This window comes from Nomascus leucogenys, chromosome 13 (genome assembly GCF_006542625.1).
Source record: "Nomascus leucogenys isolate Asia chromosome 13, Asia_NLE_v1, whole genome shotgun sequence".
Taxonomy (NCBI): domain Eukaryota; kingdom Metazoa; phylum Chordata; class Mammalia; order Primates; family Hylobatidae; genus Nomascus; species Nomascus leucogenys.
In genome coordinates this window covers 77,825,116-77,843,449 of record NC_044393.1, presented here as the reverse complement: position 1 = coordinate 77,843,449, position 18,334 = coordinate 77,825,116, and the positions used below count along the sequence as shown (strand labels likewise).

At 52.9% G+C, this 18,334-nt stretch overlaps 1 protein-coding gene across 4 annotated transcripts; it reads right to left on the bottom strand.

Moving 5' to 3' along the window:
• Window positions 1–3,259: 3,259 nt before the first annotated feature.
• Window positions 3,260–16,554, bottom strand: IRF5 (interferon regulatory factor 5). Of its 4 annotated transcripts, none has more exons than XM_030826498.1 (9): window positions 16,032–16,554; window positions 10,991–11,196; window positions 7,227–7,416; window positions 6,697–6,761; window positions 6,199–6,232; window positions 5,765–6,025; window positions 5,180–5,572; window positions 4,972–5,090; window positions 3,260–4,730 (listed from the first exon to the last, which is right to left on the bottom strand). In XM_030826498.1, exons 2-9 carry the CDS (start codon window positions 11,183–11,185, stop codon window positions 4,485–4,487), a joined length of 1,503 nt encoding a protein of 500 aa, XP_030682358.1. In that variant the 5' UTR covers window positions 11,186–11,196; window positions 16,032–16,554; the 3' UTR covers window positions 3,260–4,484. The 4 variants fall into 4 exon arrangements, with proteins under 4 accessions (XP_030682358.1, XP_003261356.1, XP_030682359.1 ...); XM_003261308.3 differs by lacking the exon at window positions 16,032–16,554 and adding an exon at window positions 15,269–15,390; XM_030826499.1 differs by lacking the exon at window positions 16,032–16,554 and adding an exon at window positions 11,707–11,771.
• Window positions 16,555–18,334: the final 1,780 nt, after the last annotated feature.

The following is an 18,334-nucleotide window of genomic DNA, read 5'->3' as shown; positions in this document are numbered from 1 at the left end:
CAAGGATCAGCACATTACCCCAGCCATCCCTCTCATGCTCTGGCTAAATAATAAAACCTTTAAGTTTTGTCCAACCATAGGTCCTTGAAATAACCAGTTAATTTTGCTCTGTTTAAGGAATTTGGCTGTTTTCACAGGCAATTGTGTGGGGAACTGAAAAAAACGTGTGGAAGACTTAATGCAACCCTCCCCAGCCACTGAAAAACAGCATGTGGAATGCATATCTAAAGCTATAGCTTTGCAAACAGCCCTGTGTTGTTAATGGTGTCAGAACCTCACTGCTTACTTAAGCCTTACAGATTATTTGAAAGGGCTGCTCTGAAACTTTCAGCAGAGCAAGGATGCCCATCTAGATTTTAATTTAAAAAGGAACTGTTCAGGATCAGCTCACTTAATGGAAATGCTGTGTTTCTGCATGGCATTGTCTAGTAGAAATAGGATGAGTATCTCCCGTCCATGTGGGCAGGTCAGCTAACTGCACCTGAACTTGCCTAAATCATCTCCCCACAGAATTCTCTGTTCCGTGATAGGATTAGCCATGAAATGTTGGTCATGATTATGTGGAACACAGATCATCATCACTGGGGCTATTTCCAGCAAGACTGTACTGAAACACAGTAACTTGTCCTTATGTATCTGAAGGGAATTGTTATAAAGAACAATAACTGAGAATGCACACCTAAGACATAAAGGAAATTGTGCTTTTGAATGGCATCAACGTTCATGAGTTTATGTAAATGTCTACCTTGTGTGGCCCTGATTTAAGTGAATCATAAGATGAAAGCCAAAACCAAGAGACCTTAAAGGTTCAAGATTTTGCAACAAGATGTGCCTGACTCTTTGGGATAGATTACCAGCAAATGAGAAGAACATTGCCTTCCAAGAATTCTCCTTCAGCAAAAATGGGAAAAGCCATTGATATCTTCTACTCCACAGAGACTGAAAAGGGTAGGTTTTTTCTTTTTTTCCTTTCCTTTTCTTTTTTTTTTTTTTCTTTTGAGACAGAGTCTTGCTCTGTTGCCCAGGCTGGAGTGCAATGGTGGGATCTCAGCTCACTGCAACCTCTGCCTCCTGGGGTCAAGCGATTCTCCTGCCTCAGCCTCCCAAGCAGCTAGGATTACAGGCACCCATCACCACGACTGGCTAATAATTGTATTTTTAGTAGAGATGGGGTTTCACCATCTTGGCCAGGCTGGTCTCGAACTCCTGACCTCGTGATCTGCCCACCTCGGCCTCCCAAAGTGCTGGGACTACAGGCGTGAGCCACTGCACCCGGCCAGGGTAGGTTCTTAATGTCAAAGAGCTGAGAGTCTTAAAAGGGTATATTTAGTTGGTTATAAGGATGAACTTGGTGGGGACAAGGAGCTTGAAAGAAGGGAGAGAAACTGCCTGGGGCTAAAGGGATGCATTCATCCCCAGGGCTGTGGGCATCAAGGTCCTGTGGGTTCCAACTTAAACTCCAGCACAGGCCACCAGAGCAGCCAAAAGCTACTACCAAGGGGAGCCCTAGCCTGGCTTGGGAGCAGTGAATTGTACCACACACTGGTCTGCCTTTACCTCTGGAGTTTGTTACATCTGTCACTTCTTGATAATGTTCATCCACAACTGGCTACTACAACACAGAGATCTATAAGTGACAGCCAGGTTTTTTATTGTTTTCATTTTATTTTTAAGAAACCAATAAATAGAAACTCAGGGAAGATTGTTGGCAGTTACTTAACTGCTAGCAGTACTGAGGAAGTCAGCCCACTCGTGGTCGCGAGGGGCACCTGGCCCTTCCAAGCCTTCCCAGTTCATCTGCACTCAGTCTCCCTGCTCCACCATTCATCAAGGGTTGCAAACTCAAATGCCCTTATGGACATGGAGAGCAGTGAAAGGAAGCAGGCCAGGAGAGGACCGTATTGAACTAGGAGAACATTCCCCATCCAGAGTTCCAGCTGATTATTGCCTTTGAGGAATGTATGACAGTGTTTTCATATTTGCCAGTTTTTTGGAAGAAGCTGGAAACCAGGTATGTGACATCTCCCATCTCCTAATCTCAAAACACTGACAATTTCAAGAGGGAATAGAACTGCACAGGCCTGTGAAGACAAAAGGTGCACACCTTTTTAAATGATTGAAAACTAAAGACAAAAGGAGCACTACATAATCACTGTACTCTAGTTGGTGATGTTTAAGAGGATGCAGGTGAACAATTCTAAAACCACTGTACCTGTGTACATATAGAACATCAGGGAGGATGAAGAGTAACTTTATGATAGAGGAAGCTATCACTACCTCAGTCAGAAACGGTGATAAATCAGGTTAATAGTATGCACCCCTGATAGATACGATGTAGTGGGAATGATGCTTCACCTCTGTGGTCTTCCATACAAAAACCATGAGAAACAGGCGGGGCACAGTGGTTCACACCTGTAATCTCAGCTGTTTGGGAGGCCACGGTGGGAAGATCACTTGAGGCCAGGAGTTTGAGACCAGCCTGGGCAATATATCGAGACCAGGTCTCTTAAATAAATAAATAAATATAAAATTTTAAAAAGCCAGGTGTGGTGGTGGTGGTGTGCACCTGTAGTTCCAGCTATGTGGGAGGATCATCTGAGTCCAGGAGTTCAAGGTTGCACCATGGAACTCCAGCCTGGGCAACAGAGCAAAGACCCTATCTCTAAAAACAAATGAGAAATACATCAGATAAGCCCAAACTGGGGGACATGCTTTAAAAAATGGCCAGTATTCCTCAAAACCATCAAGACCAAAAACAAAAGTCTAAGAAACTGTCATAGACCAGAGGAGTCTAAGGAGACGTGACAAGTGAATGTAATGTGATATCTTGGATAGTATCCTGGAACAGAAAAAGGATATCTGAAAAACTCATGAAATCCAAATGAAGAAGTTGAGTTCATAGTAATTGTCCACATGGTTTCATTATTGTCACAAGTGTGCCATAGTAATGTAAGATGTTAACAACTGGAGAAACTGTGGGTCCATAGGAACTCTATTAGGAATTTTCCATAAATCTAAAACCATTCTAAAATTGTTTATTTAAAAAAATCTGTACAGGCCACTTAACCATGTGAAAAGCTACTCAGCCTTGCTGATAATGAGAAGTAGCACTGAGATACTATCTCACCTGTCAGGTTGGCAAAAATCCAAACAGTGACAATATATTCTGTGGACGAGGCTGTGGGGCAAGGTATCCTTGAACATTTATGGGGTTTAATCCATTTTGTGTTTCTGTAAACGAAGCCCTGAGGCTGGGTAATTTATACAGAAAAAGGTTTATTTGGCTCACAGTTGTGATGGCTGGGCATCAAGATTGGGCGTATGCACCTGGTAAGGGCCTGGGGCAGCTTCCACTCAATGGCTGAAGGCAGAAAGTGGGCTGGAGTGGGCAGAGATGACACAGAGGAAGTGAGAGGGGGTAGGTGCTGGGCTCTTTAACAACCAGCTCTGGGGGGAGTGAGAACTCACTGTCCCCACCTCGGGGGACAATATAATAAATATATTAAATATATCAGGATGATTTGCATGCATTGCCCTGATATATTTAATAGCACAGGAATATACACAAGAGAGTGACAGATTTGAATGGTCCCAAATGCAGCTGCAATACTAGCCTGCCCTTTTTCACCATTTCTTATGGGAAAACTGATTCTGACAGTTTTCCAGACTGTGCACACATTTAAAATTCCACACCCTTGCTTCAGCCAGCTTCCTCCTGGAAAGCAAAGCCAGCCAGGTGAGTGTTTATGAAGGCCCAACTGACTCATCAGCCCAGAAGCCAGGCCCTCCCAGTGCCAATGGTCACAAGCTGGGGGCAAGTGCTTGGGGAGTGGGCCAGCTGGCATCCGAAACAGGGCCTGGTGGAGCAGCATTGGGAGCAACTGGTAGTAGAAAAAGGAAAGAAACAGCTGAGTCTGTTTTTAACATTTATTAATCCAAAAATACATAAAAATTATTTCTACTCCAGGTTCTTGGACTCTCAAGAAGGGGGGTGCCTGCCAGCCTTGAGCATCTGATATGATGCCTAAGTGCTCACTCATATTATCTCAGAGGACAGGGAGATGAGGAAGTGAGGCTCAAACCAGGGAAATCAGGGCCATGCCCTGCAGAGGCCCTGTGCGGGGACTTGGCCCACAACACTCTGGCTTTTTTTGCCAGAGGAAATGGGGCAATCACAAGAGTGGGCCACGCTTAGGCAATTCCTCCTATACAGCTAGGCCCCAGAGTTGGGGGAGTTCCTTCCCTGCTCATGGCTGAATTTCTCGAGAGCCAGGCTGACCAGACCAGAGACAGCCCAGGAGAGAAAGGCCTGGAAAGGCAGGGGCTCGGGCCTTTCTCCCTCTCCTTCTTGGCCCAAATCCACTTCCAGGAAACCCAGAGGTAGGACTCTGCAGCCAGCCAGGTGCTCACCGGGGCTGTCACATCTCCACATCAGTCCGCACCGCCACCCAGGAAGCCAGGGCCAGGCACCATCTGCAGCCTTGTTATTGCATGCCAGCTGGGTGCATAGGCCAGGGCCCCTGGCCAACACCAAGGCCTGCCCCAGGAGGGGCCTGGGCCACAGGCTGCAACCGCTGCTGGGACTGCCAGATGTGATGGAGCTCCTTGAATTGCTCTACCATGCGGTCTTTGAGGTCTGGGTTTGAGATCTGTAGCCGGATACTATCAGCTGACCAAGATAGCTCCCCTGAGAACATCTCCAGCAGCAGTCGAGCTGCTACAGGCACTACCTGGGAGGCAAAGAGATGAGACAGGGAGACCCATGGCAGGGCTGCCAGATCCAGCTGTGCATGAGGGCAGCCATCAAGGGTGAGTAATAGACTGCATTCTCCGGCCCTGAGCCTTGATGGTCTCTGGCGGCCAAGTTCACACTGCTCAGGGAGCTCTGAGCCTCCAGCCTGGGGCAAGGGCCTAGCCCCAGGATTCCCCAGTTTTCAAGCCAAGGCCGACTTTGGGGCAGGGGAGATGTACCTGTACAGTAATGAGCTTCTTCTCTCGGGGTTTGCGGTCAGGCCATTCTTCCCCGAAGCAGAAGAAGATCTCGAAGGGTGGTGGGGTGTTGGTCTGGCCCTTCTGGAACAGGATGAGCTCTGCATCAAAATCAAGGTGCCTAGTCAGAGGCTGGAACCACGCCCCTGGGCAAGAGGCGGCCAGGAGGATCACAGCTTTGGGCCCTCACCATTGAGAAAATGCTCCAGGCTGAAAAGTTTGGTCTTGACCTCCCGCTGGATGGGGTTGGGGCATGAGTCATGGGCTGAGGCACAAGGCCCGCTCCAGAACACCTTGCACTGACACAGGCGGATGGCATAAAGGTCCTGGCCTTGTAGCTGGAGGATGAGCCCGCGGTCCAGGACATCCAGCAGCTGGTTCGTGTAGAAGCGCTGCTTGTCGCTGGGGATGTCCTCAGGGCTGGGGAAGCGCACTTGTTCCAGGCTTATGGGGCCAAAGAGTTCCACCTGCTCCTGGGTGGCCTCTAGCTGGCTGTAGAAGAGCCGGCAGCCATGGGGGTTGCTGATGGTGAGGGCCCGGGGTGGCCGCCCCCGGTACTGAAACTTGATCTCCAGGTCGGTCACTGTGGGGCAGAAGGCAGGCCCATCCCGTCCTTGAGCCCCACGCCTCCCATTCTGCAGCCCAGTGGCCAGGCCCAGCCCCATCTGCTCTCCCACTTTCCCCACCCAAGGGAGTCCAGCACCCTCCACCTTCCTTGCCAATCCTACCCCAATTCCCCAGCACTGCTTCCCCGTGCCCAGCCATGGGTCCTTACGAGGCAGCATGTGGGGGCTGATCAACAGGTCTGGCAGGAGCTGTTCGCCTGCAGGGGGCAAGCTGGCAGCCAGGGGCCCAGGCTCCAGGACCTCAGGGAGAAGCTCCCTGAAGCCAGCAGGGTTGCCAGGGGGAGGAGCCAGGGGACTGGGGTCCGGAGCAGGGGGACCCAGCACCACGGGCGGCTGCAGAGTGGGCGGCCACTTGACATCCTCTTTGAGTAAAGAATAGGGTGCCACGTGGGGGCCAGACTGCACTGCATCTACAGAGAGTGCGTGTGGACAGCTGTCAGTGCCACCTCCACAAACTGCCTCCCTGGCCCACCTACTCCCAGCCCTGGGCCACCCCAGCCTCCCATCAGCCCCTTCCTAGGTACCTATGGTACCTGTAGCTTCTCTGTATACTAGACCCCCAACCACCACCTCCCAGCCGCACCTGTGAGGCTCAGGCTTGGCAACATCTTCTGCAGCTGAAGGGACGCCACCGGCAAGGGAGGGAAGAGATGGGAGAGAAAGGAGGACAGGTTATTCCACTGACCTGGGGCTGGGGAAATAACAGGCAAGAACCATGAGGCAACTCCCCTAGCCTCAGTTTAGCTCAGGCAAGACCCTGCCTCCGGTCCCAGCTCATCCATCCCAGGCAGGTCAGAAAAGCCCCTTGCCTCACTTTCCTCATTTGCTTTCTGCGGGGAATCAGACCTACCAAGCCCCAACTGCCGCGTGGGTCACACATGCAGGGTAATGACAACGCCCTGGGGAAGGAGCAGGTGGGGACTGTGCTCCTATCGTTCAGAATCCCAGGAGAAGAAACAAGGAGAAGAACCATTGAGAGGGCCACGGGGCTCCAGGGTAGCGGGGCTGTGGAAACCTAAGGCCGATGGGGACAGCAGAGCGCTCGTCCAGGGCTCCATCTGCCTCCCCACCCCACACTCACCTCTTCCTCTTCCTCCTCCTCCTCCTCTCCTGCACCAAAAGAGTAATCCTCAGGGGGCTGGGAGTCTGCACAGCAGGGAGAGAAAAGCAGGGCAGTAAAGGAGTCAGCGTCAGAGGAGGAGCAAGATCCCCCAAGAGGCTGCCTGTAGCTCCTGTGCAGCTTCTGCCCTCCCCAAAGCTGCCCCAACACAAGGCGAGGTGGAGGGCACGGCCACCAGGATTGGGAAAGACCACCCGGACTCCATGGGCCATGAGACCTAGGCTGCAGCCAGAAGCCAACACGAGGGCAATGATAAGTAAGAAGCACCCAGGTCCCTGACTGCACACCAAGCCATTCCTGATTTGCCAGTGACCCATCCCAGTCACTCCTGGAAGCCCTGGGTGTCATGACCTAGCGGGAGCCCCCGCATCATGTCCTAGACCAATGCCTGCTAGAGGGGCCCTTGGCCTCCCTGCACCCGAGAGCTCACGGCTGCGGGCCAGGACATTGCACAGCCTCCCAGGTGGCCCACAGAGGGCTAGGCCTGATACCTGTGGGAGCGGGGCCATTGGAGCAGACCTCGTAAATCTTGTAGGGCTGAGGTGGCATGTCCCGGGGCCCGTCGTAGATGAGGCGGAAGTCTCGGCTCTTGTTAAGGGCACAGCGCAGGTTGGCCTTCCACTTGGCCGGATCGGCTTCATCCACGCCTTCGGTGTATTTCCCTGTCTCCTTGGCCCAGGCCTGGGGCAGGAAGAGATAGCCGACCACAGAGAACCTCGTCCCCACCACAGCCCCAGTCTGCCTCCTGTCCTACAGGAGACCCTACTGTGTGGGGAGAACTTCAGCTACGGGCTGAGCCTCGCTGAGCCCCAGACCTGGTTTGCAGCGTGGGAGTCTGCCACAGTCCTGCCCCAGCCCTCAGGCTGCCAGCAAGCTACATGAAATCTAGGGGCTATAAGATGCATCCATAGTTCCTGCTCCTGGGAGGGTGAATCAGTGTGATCTCTAAGGAGGACAGCGTGGGGGATAAGGGTGAGCACCCTGGAGCCAGGCTGGGTTTGAATCTGGAAGCGCCCCCTGCCAGCTGTGTGCCAGGCCACGTCACTGCCTCCCTTTGTCTTGATCTCCTCACAGTTGCCCACCTCATGGAGTAGCAGCGAAGACTCAAGGGGTTGATGTTGGCTGGGCACAGTGGCTCACACCTGTAATCCCAACATTTTGGGAGGCCAAGGTGGGAGGACTGCTTGAGCCCAGGAGTTGGAGACCAGCCTAGGCAACATAACGAGACTCCTGTCTACAAAAAATTAGCTGGGCACAGTGGTGGGTGCCTGTGGTCCCAGCTACTCAGGAGGCTGAGGTGGGAGGATTGCTTGAGCGGGGGAGTTCGAGGCTGCAGTGAGCCATGAATATGCTCTGCACTCCAGCCTGGACGATGACAGAGTGATACCCTATCGCAAAAAAGATGAAGGGAGTTGATGTCCGTAAAGTACTCAGAGCTAAACCTGCACGTAGGACAGGCTTGAGACACTGGAGCTGTTGGTATTATTTTGAATGGCAATTAGGTGAGGTGAGGGTTACCAACGTTTCTTTCTACCTTTTAACCCAGCTATTTGATTTCTAGGAATTCATCCTAAATATCATAGAAGCATACGCACAAAATATTGCACATACAAAGTTATTTGCAGCAGTACTGTGTGTAGAAGATGACCCAAAATAGCCAGTGCAACACCCATCAATGAGGGGCTGGTGAAATTACGGCCAACCCATTGAATGAAAAATACTGGGCAGCACAAAAAAAGAAAAAGCAGGAAACTATTTATAAGCTGACATGTAGCAATCGTCAAGAAGTATTAAGTCTAGACAAATATGCAGATATCTAGCATTTCTTATGAAAAGTAGAGGAAAGAATAGTGCATATTTGCTTATATGTGCATAAAAATCTCTCAGGAAGGCCGAACAAGAAAATGACAACACGGCTGCCTCTAGGGAAAGGCTAGGGAGGGGAGTGGGTGGTGATGAACCAGGGAAGGAGAGAGACTTTTTGCTCTAAACCATTCTATGCCTTTTAATGTTGAATTTTGTGACTGTATTACCTATACAAAAATAAGAAATGGATTAGCAAAAGAATTTTGGAAAGGTAAGGATCAAGCCCAAAAACTAAGAAAATATGTATCCAAAGTTTTAAAAAATAAGCATTGCCTTTGACCCAGCAATTTTCAACTCTAGGAAATCAACCCCCAAAATAATTGAGGATGAAAAAAAGGGAAGCATTAAGACAGGCTACATGACAATGCGGTTTTTAAGTTCAGGTTTTAAAAGCAACCTCAAGTATCCAAAAATCAAGACTCAGTGACCAAATTGTGCTAAACCATTCCAGTGGAAATTCTACAGTCACGAAAAGTGATGTGGACGTATGTTGGAAAGGAAAGCTGATCCTGATATTGGGTGAAAAAAATCCAGGTTATAAATCAAGATATATCACTTCATTCCAATTTTGCATTCCATATACACACACATGCAAAAAAACTAAAATGTAAGCAAAAACTATTATGCTAGGTACGTCCTAGCATTAAGATTACTGGAGAGAGCACAGTGGCTTGAGCCCGTGATACCAGCTACTCAGGAGGCTGAGGTGGGAGGATCACTTGAGCCCATGAGCTTGAGACCAGCCTGGGGAACAAAGCGAGACCTCATCTTTACAAATATCAAAATCAAAAAATTAGGCTGGGCATGGTGGCTCACGCCTGTAATCCCAGCACTTTGGGAGGCTGAGGCAGGTGGATCATGAGGTCAGGAGTTCAAGACCAGCCTGGCCAAGATGGTGAAACCCTGTCTTTACCAAAAATACTGAAAAAAAAAAAAAAAATTCGCCGGGCATGGTGGCAGGCGCCTGTAATCCTAGCTACTCGGGAGGCTGAGGCAGGAGAATTGCTTGAACCCAGGTGGCAGAGGTTGCAGTGAGCTGAGATTGTGCCATTGCACTCCAGCCAGGGTGACAAAGCAAGACTCCGTCTCAAAAAAATAAAAAAAAATTAGCTGGGCATGGTGGCATGTACCTGTAGTCACAGCTACTCAGGAAGCTGAGACTGGAGGATCACTTGAGCTGAGTTGGAGGTTGCAGTGGGCTATGACTGCACCACTGCTCACAAGTGGTGCAACACTAGGCAACAGAGCAACACTTCATCTCTTTAAAAAAAAAAAAAAAAAAGTATATATGTACAGTTGTAATATGTCAATTAAAAGAAAAAGATTGGGCCGGGCAAGGTGGGTCACACCTGTAATCCCAGCATTCTGGGAGGCTGCGGTGGGCAGATTGCTTGAGTCCAGGAGTTTGAGACCAGCCTGGGCAACATGGCAAAGTCTCTACTAAAAGTACAAAAAATTAGCCAGGTGTGGTGGCAGGCACCTGTAATCCCAGCTACTCAGGAGGCTGAGATGGGAGACTCACCTGAGCCTGGGAGGTCGAGGCTGCAGTGAGCTGAGATCGCACCACTGCACTCCAGCCTGGGTGACAGAGTGAGACCCTGTCTCAAAAAAAAAAAAAAAAAAAAAAAAAAATTGGAACCTGGTCAACAGTGTGAGGCCCTGTCTCTAAAAAAAAAAAATTAGAAAATTAAAAGATTGATGATGTATCTGAATCTTATATTAAAAATAGTTTGTTCCCAACACAAAGAAATGACAAATGTTTGAGATTATGGATATGCTAAGTACCTGATCTGATCACTGTACTTATCAAATCATCACTATGTACCCCATAAATATATATTAATTTTAAAATGAAATTTTTAGAAAGATAATGGATGATTGTTGGCTTCCTTTAGCATATGTGTGCACTGAACAAGTCCTCATGAGTAATAGGAGTGAGACGAGCAAAGGGTGAGTAGGACGAGTTATGGGAAGGCCTTCTGGGGACCCTCAGTCCCCACATTGCTCTAGGGTGCAGATTAGAAAAGATGTGCCCAAGGCCGGGCATGATGGCTCATGCCTGTAATCCCAGCTACTCAGGAGGCTGAGGCAGAAGAATCGCTTGAACCCAGGAGGCAGAGGTTGCAGTGAGCTGAGATTGTGCCACTGCACTCCAGCCTGGGCTACAGAGTGAGACTCTGTCTTAAAAACAAACAAAAAAAAAAAAAATAGGAAAAAGATGTGCCCTATGGCTACGTCTGCATCCCCTTAGTCCGGGCCTGACATCAGCAGCAGCAGGGTAGCTGGGCAGGTGGCCAGCCTTGGGGAGCTGCCTGTGTGTGTTATGTGTACTCCTCTTCTGGGGACAGGGTGCCCTGGAGGTCCAGCCAACCTCCTCGCCGGGGCTTACCTTGAAGATGGTGTTATCTCCGTCCTGGCTGGGACCATGCCTCGTGGCATGCCTCCAGGGGATGCAGAATAATTTCTTTTCCCCGTTGACCCATTGAAGCCCTGGGTACTGGCAGCTGTTCACCTGGGCCACCAGCCAGGGCTTCAGCCTCACGCGGCGGGGTGGGGTGGGAGCCACTGGGATGGACTGGTTCATGGCAGAGGGGTCTGCAGGAGAAAGCCAGAGGGGAGCCTCAGCAGGTCTGCAGGAGGATGGGGACAGGTGCTCAGAGGTCAAGCTATGGACCACAGGGGATGGTCTCTCCAGTCCATCTAGGTATTTAAGGCCAATTCTCTTTTCCAAGCATCAGCTTTCTTGTCTAGTGTCATGGAATTTTGTGTTTGGAGGAAGGAAAGGAGAGTTACGAGTTAGTGAATGCTGAGGGCGCAGCCCCAGGTGCCCTTTACTGGGCGGAGGCATCCATTCTCCAACTGCTAACAGCAGCGAGCAGCCCATTGGCCAGAGAACTGCCTTCCACTACTCACACCACAGGCTAGGCCCACCCCTCGCTCTGGCGGGGCAGCTCACAGCCAGTGACTGCCTGACACCAAAAGCCTGGCTGTCTTGTCTCATGCTGGCTACCTGGGGCAGCGAGCACTCTGTGGGATCAGCCTGAAGCCAGCCTCCCGCTCAGTCTACACCCCTGGTTCGATTTTTCCCTGCTCAAGTTTTCTCACCCTCCGTCCCCTGAGAGTTCCCTCCGGAGATGCCCTCAACAAGAATCTCATCTGGAGCTCCCAAGGACACCTGCCCTCGGAGGAAAGCAGAACATGTGAATAGATGGTGGGTTTCCACACCCGGCTCTCAGAGCTACCTTTCTTCCTCAGTTTCCCTCAGGGAGGAAGTTCCCCAACCGCAACTTCTTTAGAGAAATCCCATCAACCAACTCAACCTACCTCCAATGACAGCGGCCACCAAACAGATGTTACCTCTCTAGGGCCATACATCTAGGTTCTTGGTCCTACCCCTTCTCCTCCCACTGGACACGCATTCGAGTAGCACTTAGGAAGGCCCTAACGCCTGCCGGAGCCTGTTAGGAAGGCTGCAGGAAACAGAAGCCACAGCTCTAACCACTACCTACCCAGGGGCACGAGCCCCGCCTCCCAGGCCACAGCTTCACTGCCTCCCTGGTTAGGCCAGAGGGACCCTGCCTCCTCCCCTCCACCTGCCCAACTCCCTCTCCAGCCCAGAACCGGAAACTCTCCACAGTCCTGAGCCCCCTTCTGTCCCTCTCTCCTCCCCTTACCCATGCCCTTGGCCCTTCACTTGAGACCCCTAGGTGGAAGACAGAAAGGACTGGGTCATTATACAGCACAGCCCATCAGAAGTGAATGTGTCTCTCAGCAAGTAAGGAGCAAAGGTTCGGGCTGAACTCCCTGTGTCTGGGCCTGCTTGGGCCTTGCAGCATGGAGCCTCAGCTTCCCCTGAAATTCCCTGCCCAGTACCTTTTGGGGTTGTACCTGCCTAGTGCCACCTCTGAGCTGCTACTGTCTCACATTGCAGGCCTCCCTCAGAGCCCAGCTCTGCTGCCACCAACCCAGGAGAGGTAAGGCCGGCCCTTGCCTGGCCCAGGGGCTGGGACAGGGAGATGTTCAGAACGTTCCGGCCCTGCCCTGGCCTCAGAACACCGGGGCTCAGTTCTGCTTTCTGCCCCAGCCTCCACCCAGTCCCAGGGGAAACGAAAGTGGCTAGACCGGGACAACTCAGAAACCAGACTCACTGTGGGCTGAGGGAGGGAGCCGAGTGGGTCCTCCAGACCAAATTTCCAACCTCCCACCCAGAGCTGTTCCCCGCACCCCAAACTTGCAGGCAGTCTTTGTGTATTTAGTGTGGTTTATAACATGGGCGTGCACCCACCCATATTTGTATCTGTAGACCCCTGAGAAGCCTTGGCCCTAGAATAGAGGGGTGCCAGTCACCAGCAGCACACAATTCTGGCCAAGCGAGGGTGGACAGAGGAAGCTCTGTCTGCACAGAATCGGGGAGAGCTTCCCTGATGGCACCCTGGGCTGAGGCCGTGCAGGCGCTGGTGCCTTTGGGGAGATCAGAGGGTCTGGCTGCCTGCCCCCTGCTGTCAGTCCAGCAGTCTGGCCCTACCCAACACGGCTGTTTAATACAGAGCAAGGTTTTGAAATGACAACTCCGACCTCAGTGTCAGAGGGCCGCGTCCATACAGGCAGCTTAGGGAGGGGTGTGGAAAAGGAGCTCCCGTGACAAGCCCGGCTGTGATGAGCCAGAGTCTGTCCACCACGCCACAGAAGGGACTCAGCCTCAAGGCTTTTGCCTGCAGCTAGGTCCACACGAGCTCTAACCCGAACAGCATCCATCCTCTCAGAAGCTCCCTCCTGCCCAGAAAAGGGCTAGGTCTGATTCAGACCACCCCGATCAAGGCCCATGACTTTGGAAGTTCGGTGTCAGAACAGGTCTGCCTGCCAGGCTCCGGAGGCTCTGGGTGAAATGGATGGAGCCCTAGACCTAAGCCAATGGACCTGAGCCCCGAAAGTGGGGAAATCCAACAGCCTGAGGAAGCCCCTACAAGTGTGTGAGGCAGCGAAGCATCCAGTGGGCAGCCCTAGAGGACCTGCCGAGGTGGGGCAGGCCCACAGCTCACCCCAAGGCCCTGCTGGAGTCCCAGGAGACAGTGCCCCCACCACCACCCAGGAGCTGCAATTCATGGGCACCAGGGAGCCACTAGGGGAGGAAGTAAGAGTGGCCAGACAGCAGGCGCCCTGCTGCTCCCAGGGTTGGTCTGGGTCACATGTCTCCTTGCAAACCCAGACCCAGCTCAGGGAGAGGACAAGGGGTTCCCTGTACAGGCCCTGACCCCAAATCCCACCCCTCTGGGTGAGCTGCCCACACCCTAGGCCCTGCTGCCCACCTGGTCCAGACAGGCTGAGGCTCTGGGGCAAAAGGTGCCCAGAAAGAAGCTTCTTTCGGCTTCCTCCCAGGGTCAAGGTAGGGGAAGACCAGGGTACAGGGGAAAAACCCCAAAGTAGGGCCTTTAGATAAAAAGGGGTGATTTCCCAGTGCTTCCCTAGACTCTTGGAACCCCTCAGCCCCAGCACCCCAGGCCCCATAAATACTGGGGGTGGGGGCAGGAAGGGGAGGTCTTGCCAGAGGGCCTCCTGAGGGGCTACAGTTTCCTACATCGATACAGCCGAGCCCTCTCTGGTTCTGGTCACTTATCCCCATTCTGGGCCCTCGAGGAGCCCAGGCCAGCCCAGTCCTCCGCCCCTGCTCCCCCCTCCCCTCCGCCCCCACCCCTCCCGCGTGCTCCGCTGTGGCACACCCCCTGGGCCAGCCCGCGGAGCCACCCCCACCTCCAGGGTCGGCCTGTGGACCTCTCCTCCTGCTGCTGGAGGAGCAGCACCCCGGTCCTCGCCCTGCTGTGTTCAGCGTGGCCACAAGGCTGGGAAAGTCCCCCACTCCAGCCTCTGCCCCCAGGTACCCGCTCCCGCCCCTCCCGGGGTCCGGAGACAACCATCTCCCCACGCTAGCCTCACTTTTCCTCCATGTTTAGCCTCTTCATTGTTGCCTTCTTAAGTTCTGGGACAGGACCTAAGGAAACCAGCCCAGGAACTATTGCGCCCCATCCTTTTCCGCTGCTCGGGAGACCAGAGTCTACCATTCCCGGCCGCGAGCCCAGGGACGGAGCCTCTACCTGACACCATCTTCCCCCAAACTCTTGCACAGTTCCTGCCATTGGCCTGAAGATCCCGGAGGATGAACGCTTTAACCTCAACCTCTTTTCCGAAAGGGTGAGGGTGGCCCGGTAAGAGTGAGGGCGAGTGCATCGAAAGTAAGGATCGGGCCTCGCTCCTCTGTGGCCCAAGCCAGCCTCCAGCGGGGCGCCCGGGAGCCCCCATTCTGGGCGATGGCGAGGGGGAGGAAGAGCAGCAGAGCCGGGCGCCCCCCGCAGCGGTGCCTACTCCGCCGCCTGGGTCACGGGGCTCCCCGGGCGCCAGCACCCCAAACTGATCGGGGCGTGGGAGGCGCCTTGGAAGTCCCAGGCCGGCGGGGCGCACCCTGCTGTAGGCACCCACCCGAGCTCGGTCTCCAGGAGCAGCTGGACGCGGACCCCGCCCTACTTCAGTCTTCATCCCGCCGCCCGCAGGTGCCTGGGGGTCGCGGGCCCCAGTCTAGGCCTAGGCTTGGGGGCAGTAGCCAGTACCGCTCCCGCCACCCTCGGGGCGCGCGGGGCGGGGACTTAGAGAGGAGAGCGCGGCGGCCGGGACCCACCTGTCTGCGGTGCGCCTGCGTGGCTGCGCCCAGGAGCACCGGCCGGGTGGCGGGACCAAGCTGAGCTCTGCCCAGGCTGCGCCTCCCGCCGGTCCGCCAACCTGCCGGGCACTTCCGCGTCTTGCCGCCTCCGCCCCTGGGCAGCTGCTGCCGAGCTCCGGGCGCGGGCAGTGCCCCGCCCCGCCCCGCGAATCCACTACGGGCCCCGCACTGACCTGACAACTGCAGATCCGGGCTGAGCCTCGGGCGAGGCCCAGGGCCTCCAGGGAGATGCCAGACGGCGCGGTGCCCTAGACTGGCCACTGGCTCTTTCGGCAATCTGGAACCGCAAAACTGTCATTTGACAGCCCCGTACCTCCCGCTGCAGTGCTCGATTGGGCCCTGGGAGAGGGTGGGGTGTTTCCCCACTCTGGTTCTCCGGGGCTACACACAAACGAGGGCGCAGTGTGGCCGACCCACAGCCCCAGGCCCTCCTCTCGCGTGCCTGCACCCCTGGGGAGGGTGGCTCTCGCCCTAGAGCACAGTCGCTGCCCCCAGGATCCAGACACCCCTTCCAGATGTGCTTGCAGGCGGGAATCCTCTAGTCACTCTGTGCCTTTCTCATCCTCAACCCCTGTACCTGTCTCGCCCCAGCTCCCCTCCTAAGTCGCCTTCCAGTCATCCCAGGGGCAGCGGCGTGGCCGCCTGTCCCACCTCCTCTCACTACTACCCTGACCGTCCACCTGTGGTTCTGAACCGTTTTCGAATCCATAAAGAACCTCACCCCAGGGCCTCCACCTTCACACCTCCTGTTCCTTCTCCTGGAATGTTCTTTGCTTGGTAACTCTTGCTCTTCAAAATTTCTGTTTCTGAAATTTTCAGCATCACCTTCTCTGGAAAGTCTGTCTTGACTTCCCCTCCCAGGTGAGATTCCAGGGTGCAAATAGCTTCCTGGTTGATTTTGCTTACGATTTTGTTATGGATTGCCAGGGGTTTGGTCTAGGTCTGGCTGCTCACCGCACAGAAAGCCTATCACTGAGACAGCGAGAATTGCCAGGGAAGAAGGCTTTATTCTGGTGACATCAGCCAGTGAGCTGTTGAGATGGGAGACAAACCTCCAATCCATCCCTCCCCTTGACTAAAGTTAGGGGCATATATAGCAGGGAAGGAAAACAGGAGGGACAAGGAAGAGGAATTGTTCAACAGGCAGCAGGTGTACTGATGTAAGTGTCTCAAGCTTCAGTTCTATGAGTATCTGGCTATTTGGAAAATTCAGCGGGTTTCAATTTTGATGTCTGATTTCCACTCGAATCAGCTTACTCAGGAACCTCCCTCCTGTCTTTTCATTGTTCATTTTCTTTTCTTTTCTTTTTTGATATGGAGTCTTGCTCTGTCACCCGGGCTGGAGTGCAGCAGTGCCATCTCAGCTCACTGCAACCACTGCCTGCCCGGTTCAAGCGATTCTCTTGCCTCAGCCTCCCAAGTAGAGACGGGGTTTCACCATGTTGGCCAGGCTAGTCTCGAACTCCTGACCTCAGGCGATCCACCTGCCTTGGCCTCCCAAAGTGCTGGGATTACAGACGGGAGCCACTGCGCCAAGCAGAGCCTTGTATTTTTAACAAATAAAGTAGTATTTGTTGATGAATCAGAACTTTGACCTTCCCTCCCCTCCCTTCTCCTGGGTTGAAATTTACCTTTAACAAGTTAAAAAAAGACACTCATGTGTTATGTTTTTTTTTCTCTTCTATATCTCTCCCTCTTTCCTGACCTTTGTAGCCCTAATATGAAGTCAAAATATCATTATATATAAGTATTTTATTATTCGTATCTGCTGAGTATTTCATTATTTCATATTTTTAAAATTTAAAGTATGGATGGGGAAAATGTGAATGGGTAGATCGTTTTATATTTCTTTCTTTAAAAATGAAATTGCTAGGCCAGGCACGGTGGCTCACATTCGTAATCCCAACACTTTGAGAGGCTAAGGCAGGCAGATCACTTGAGTCCAAGAGTTCGAGACCAGCCTGGGCAATAGGGCAAAACCTTGTCTCTACAAAAAATACAAAAATTAGCCTGGCTTGGTGACACATACCTATAGTCCCACCTACTTGGGAGGCTGAGGTGGGAGAATTGCTTGAACCCAGGAGGCACACCACCGCACTCCATCCTGGGCGTAGAAGTGAGATCTTATCTCAAAATAATAATAATAAAATGAAATTGCTATTTCATTGAAAGTGGCTCCCCACAAAATGGGAACATTTTTCACTGGAGGTCAGTAATGCTTAATAGAAAAATATTCTATGCTGGTCCAGAAAATGTATCTGGAGCAATAGCTAAGAAGAGCCTTCTTTTATTATCAAATGCTCCTCACCCATTCTGAGGGACCGTGAGACCCTAGAATTCTGCCCTCTACCCCCTTCCCACTGTCCTTCTTGCTCAGGTGAGGCCCCTTCCTTAGAGCCTCTGAACCTCAAGAAGCAGCACGGGCTGTGTGCAGAGAAGGGGCTTGCACCTGGCTTTGCTGTATTCCAGCCAAGTGGCCTTAAGCAGGTCCTCAAATCTCATTTCCTCGTCTCTAAAAGGGGGATGATGTTACCAAGCTGGCAGCATTGATATGGGGCTTCCGGGATAGAGGCTATGCAGGGGCTCAGCTTGGCTTGGATCCTGCCTTCCCTCAACTGAAAGAACCTGAGCCAAGAATCGTCTGGGGCCAGAGACATGGCCCAGGAGGAAGGAAGGACAGAGAGCAGCACTCCAGTGTTTCCAGGATCTGGATCCCTTGGCCTCCCAGTGCCATCCTGGGGGTGGAAGGGCAAGTAGAGGGGAAGTGAAGCCACACCCGGCCCCTGTGTGAGCACTCCCATTTCTCCTTGATGGGACAGGAGGCGGTGGGGACAGGGAGGTCTGTCCAGGCCCCCCACTCCCCACAGTGAGATGGCCCCTTCCCCCATTTCCCTTGGCTGGAGTATCACAGACTGAGGGTGTGGTAGGAGGCACCCTCCCCTGACTCGAGTAGAAGCTACGCTGTGTGAGCGAGTGTAGAGTGGGGTGGCAGGGGTGGGGAGCAGGGGGAAGGAGGGAAGCCAT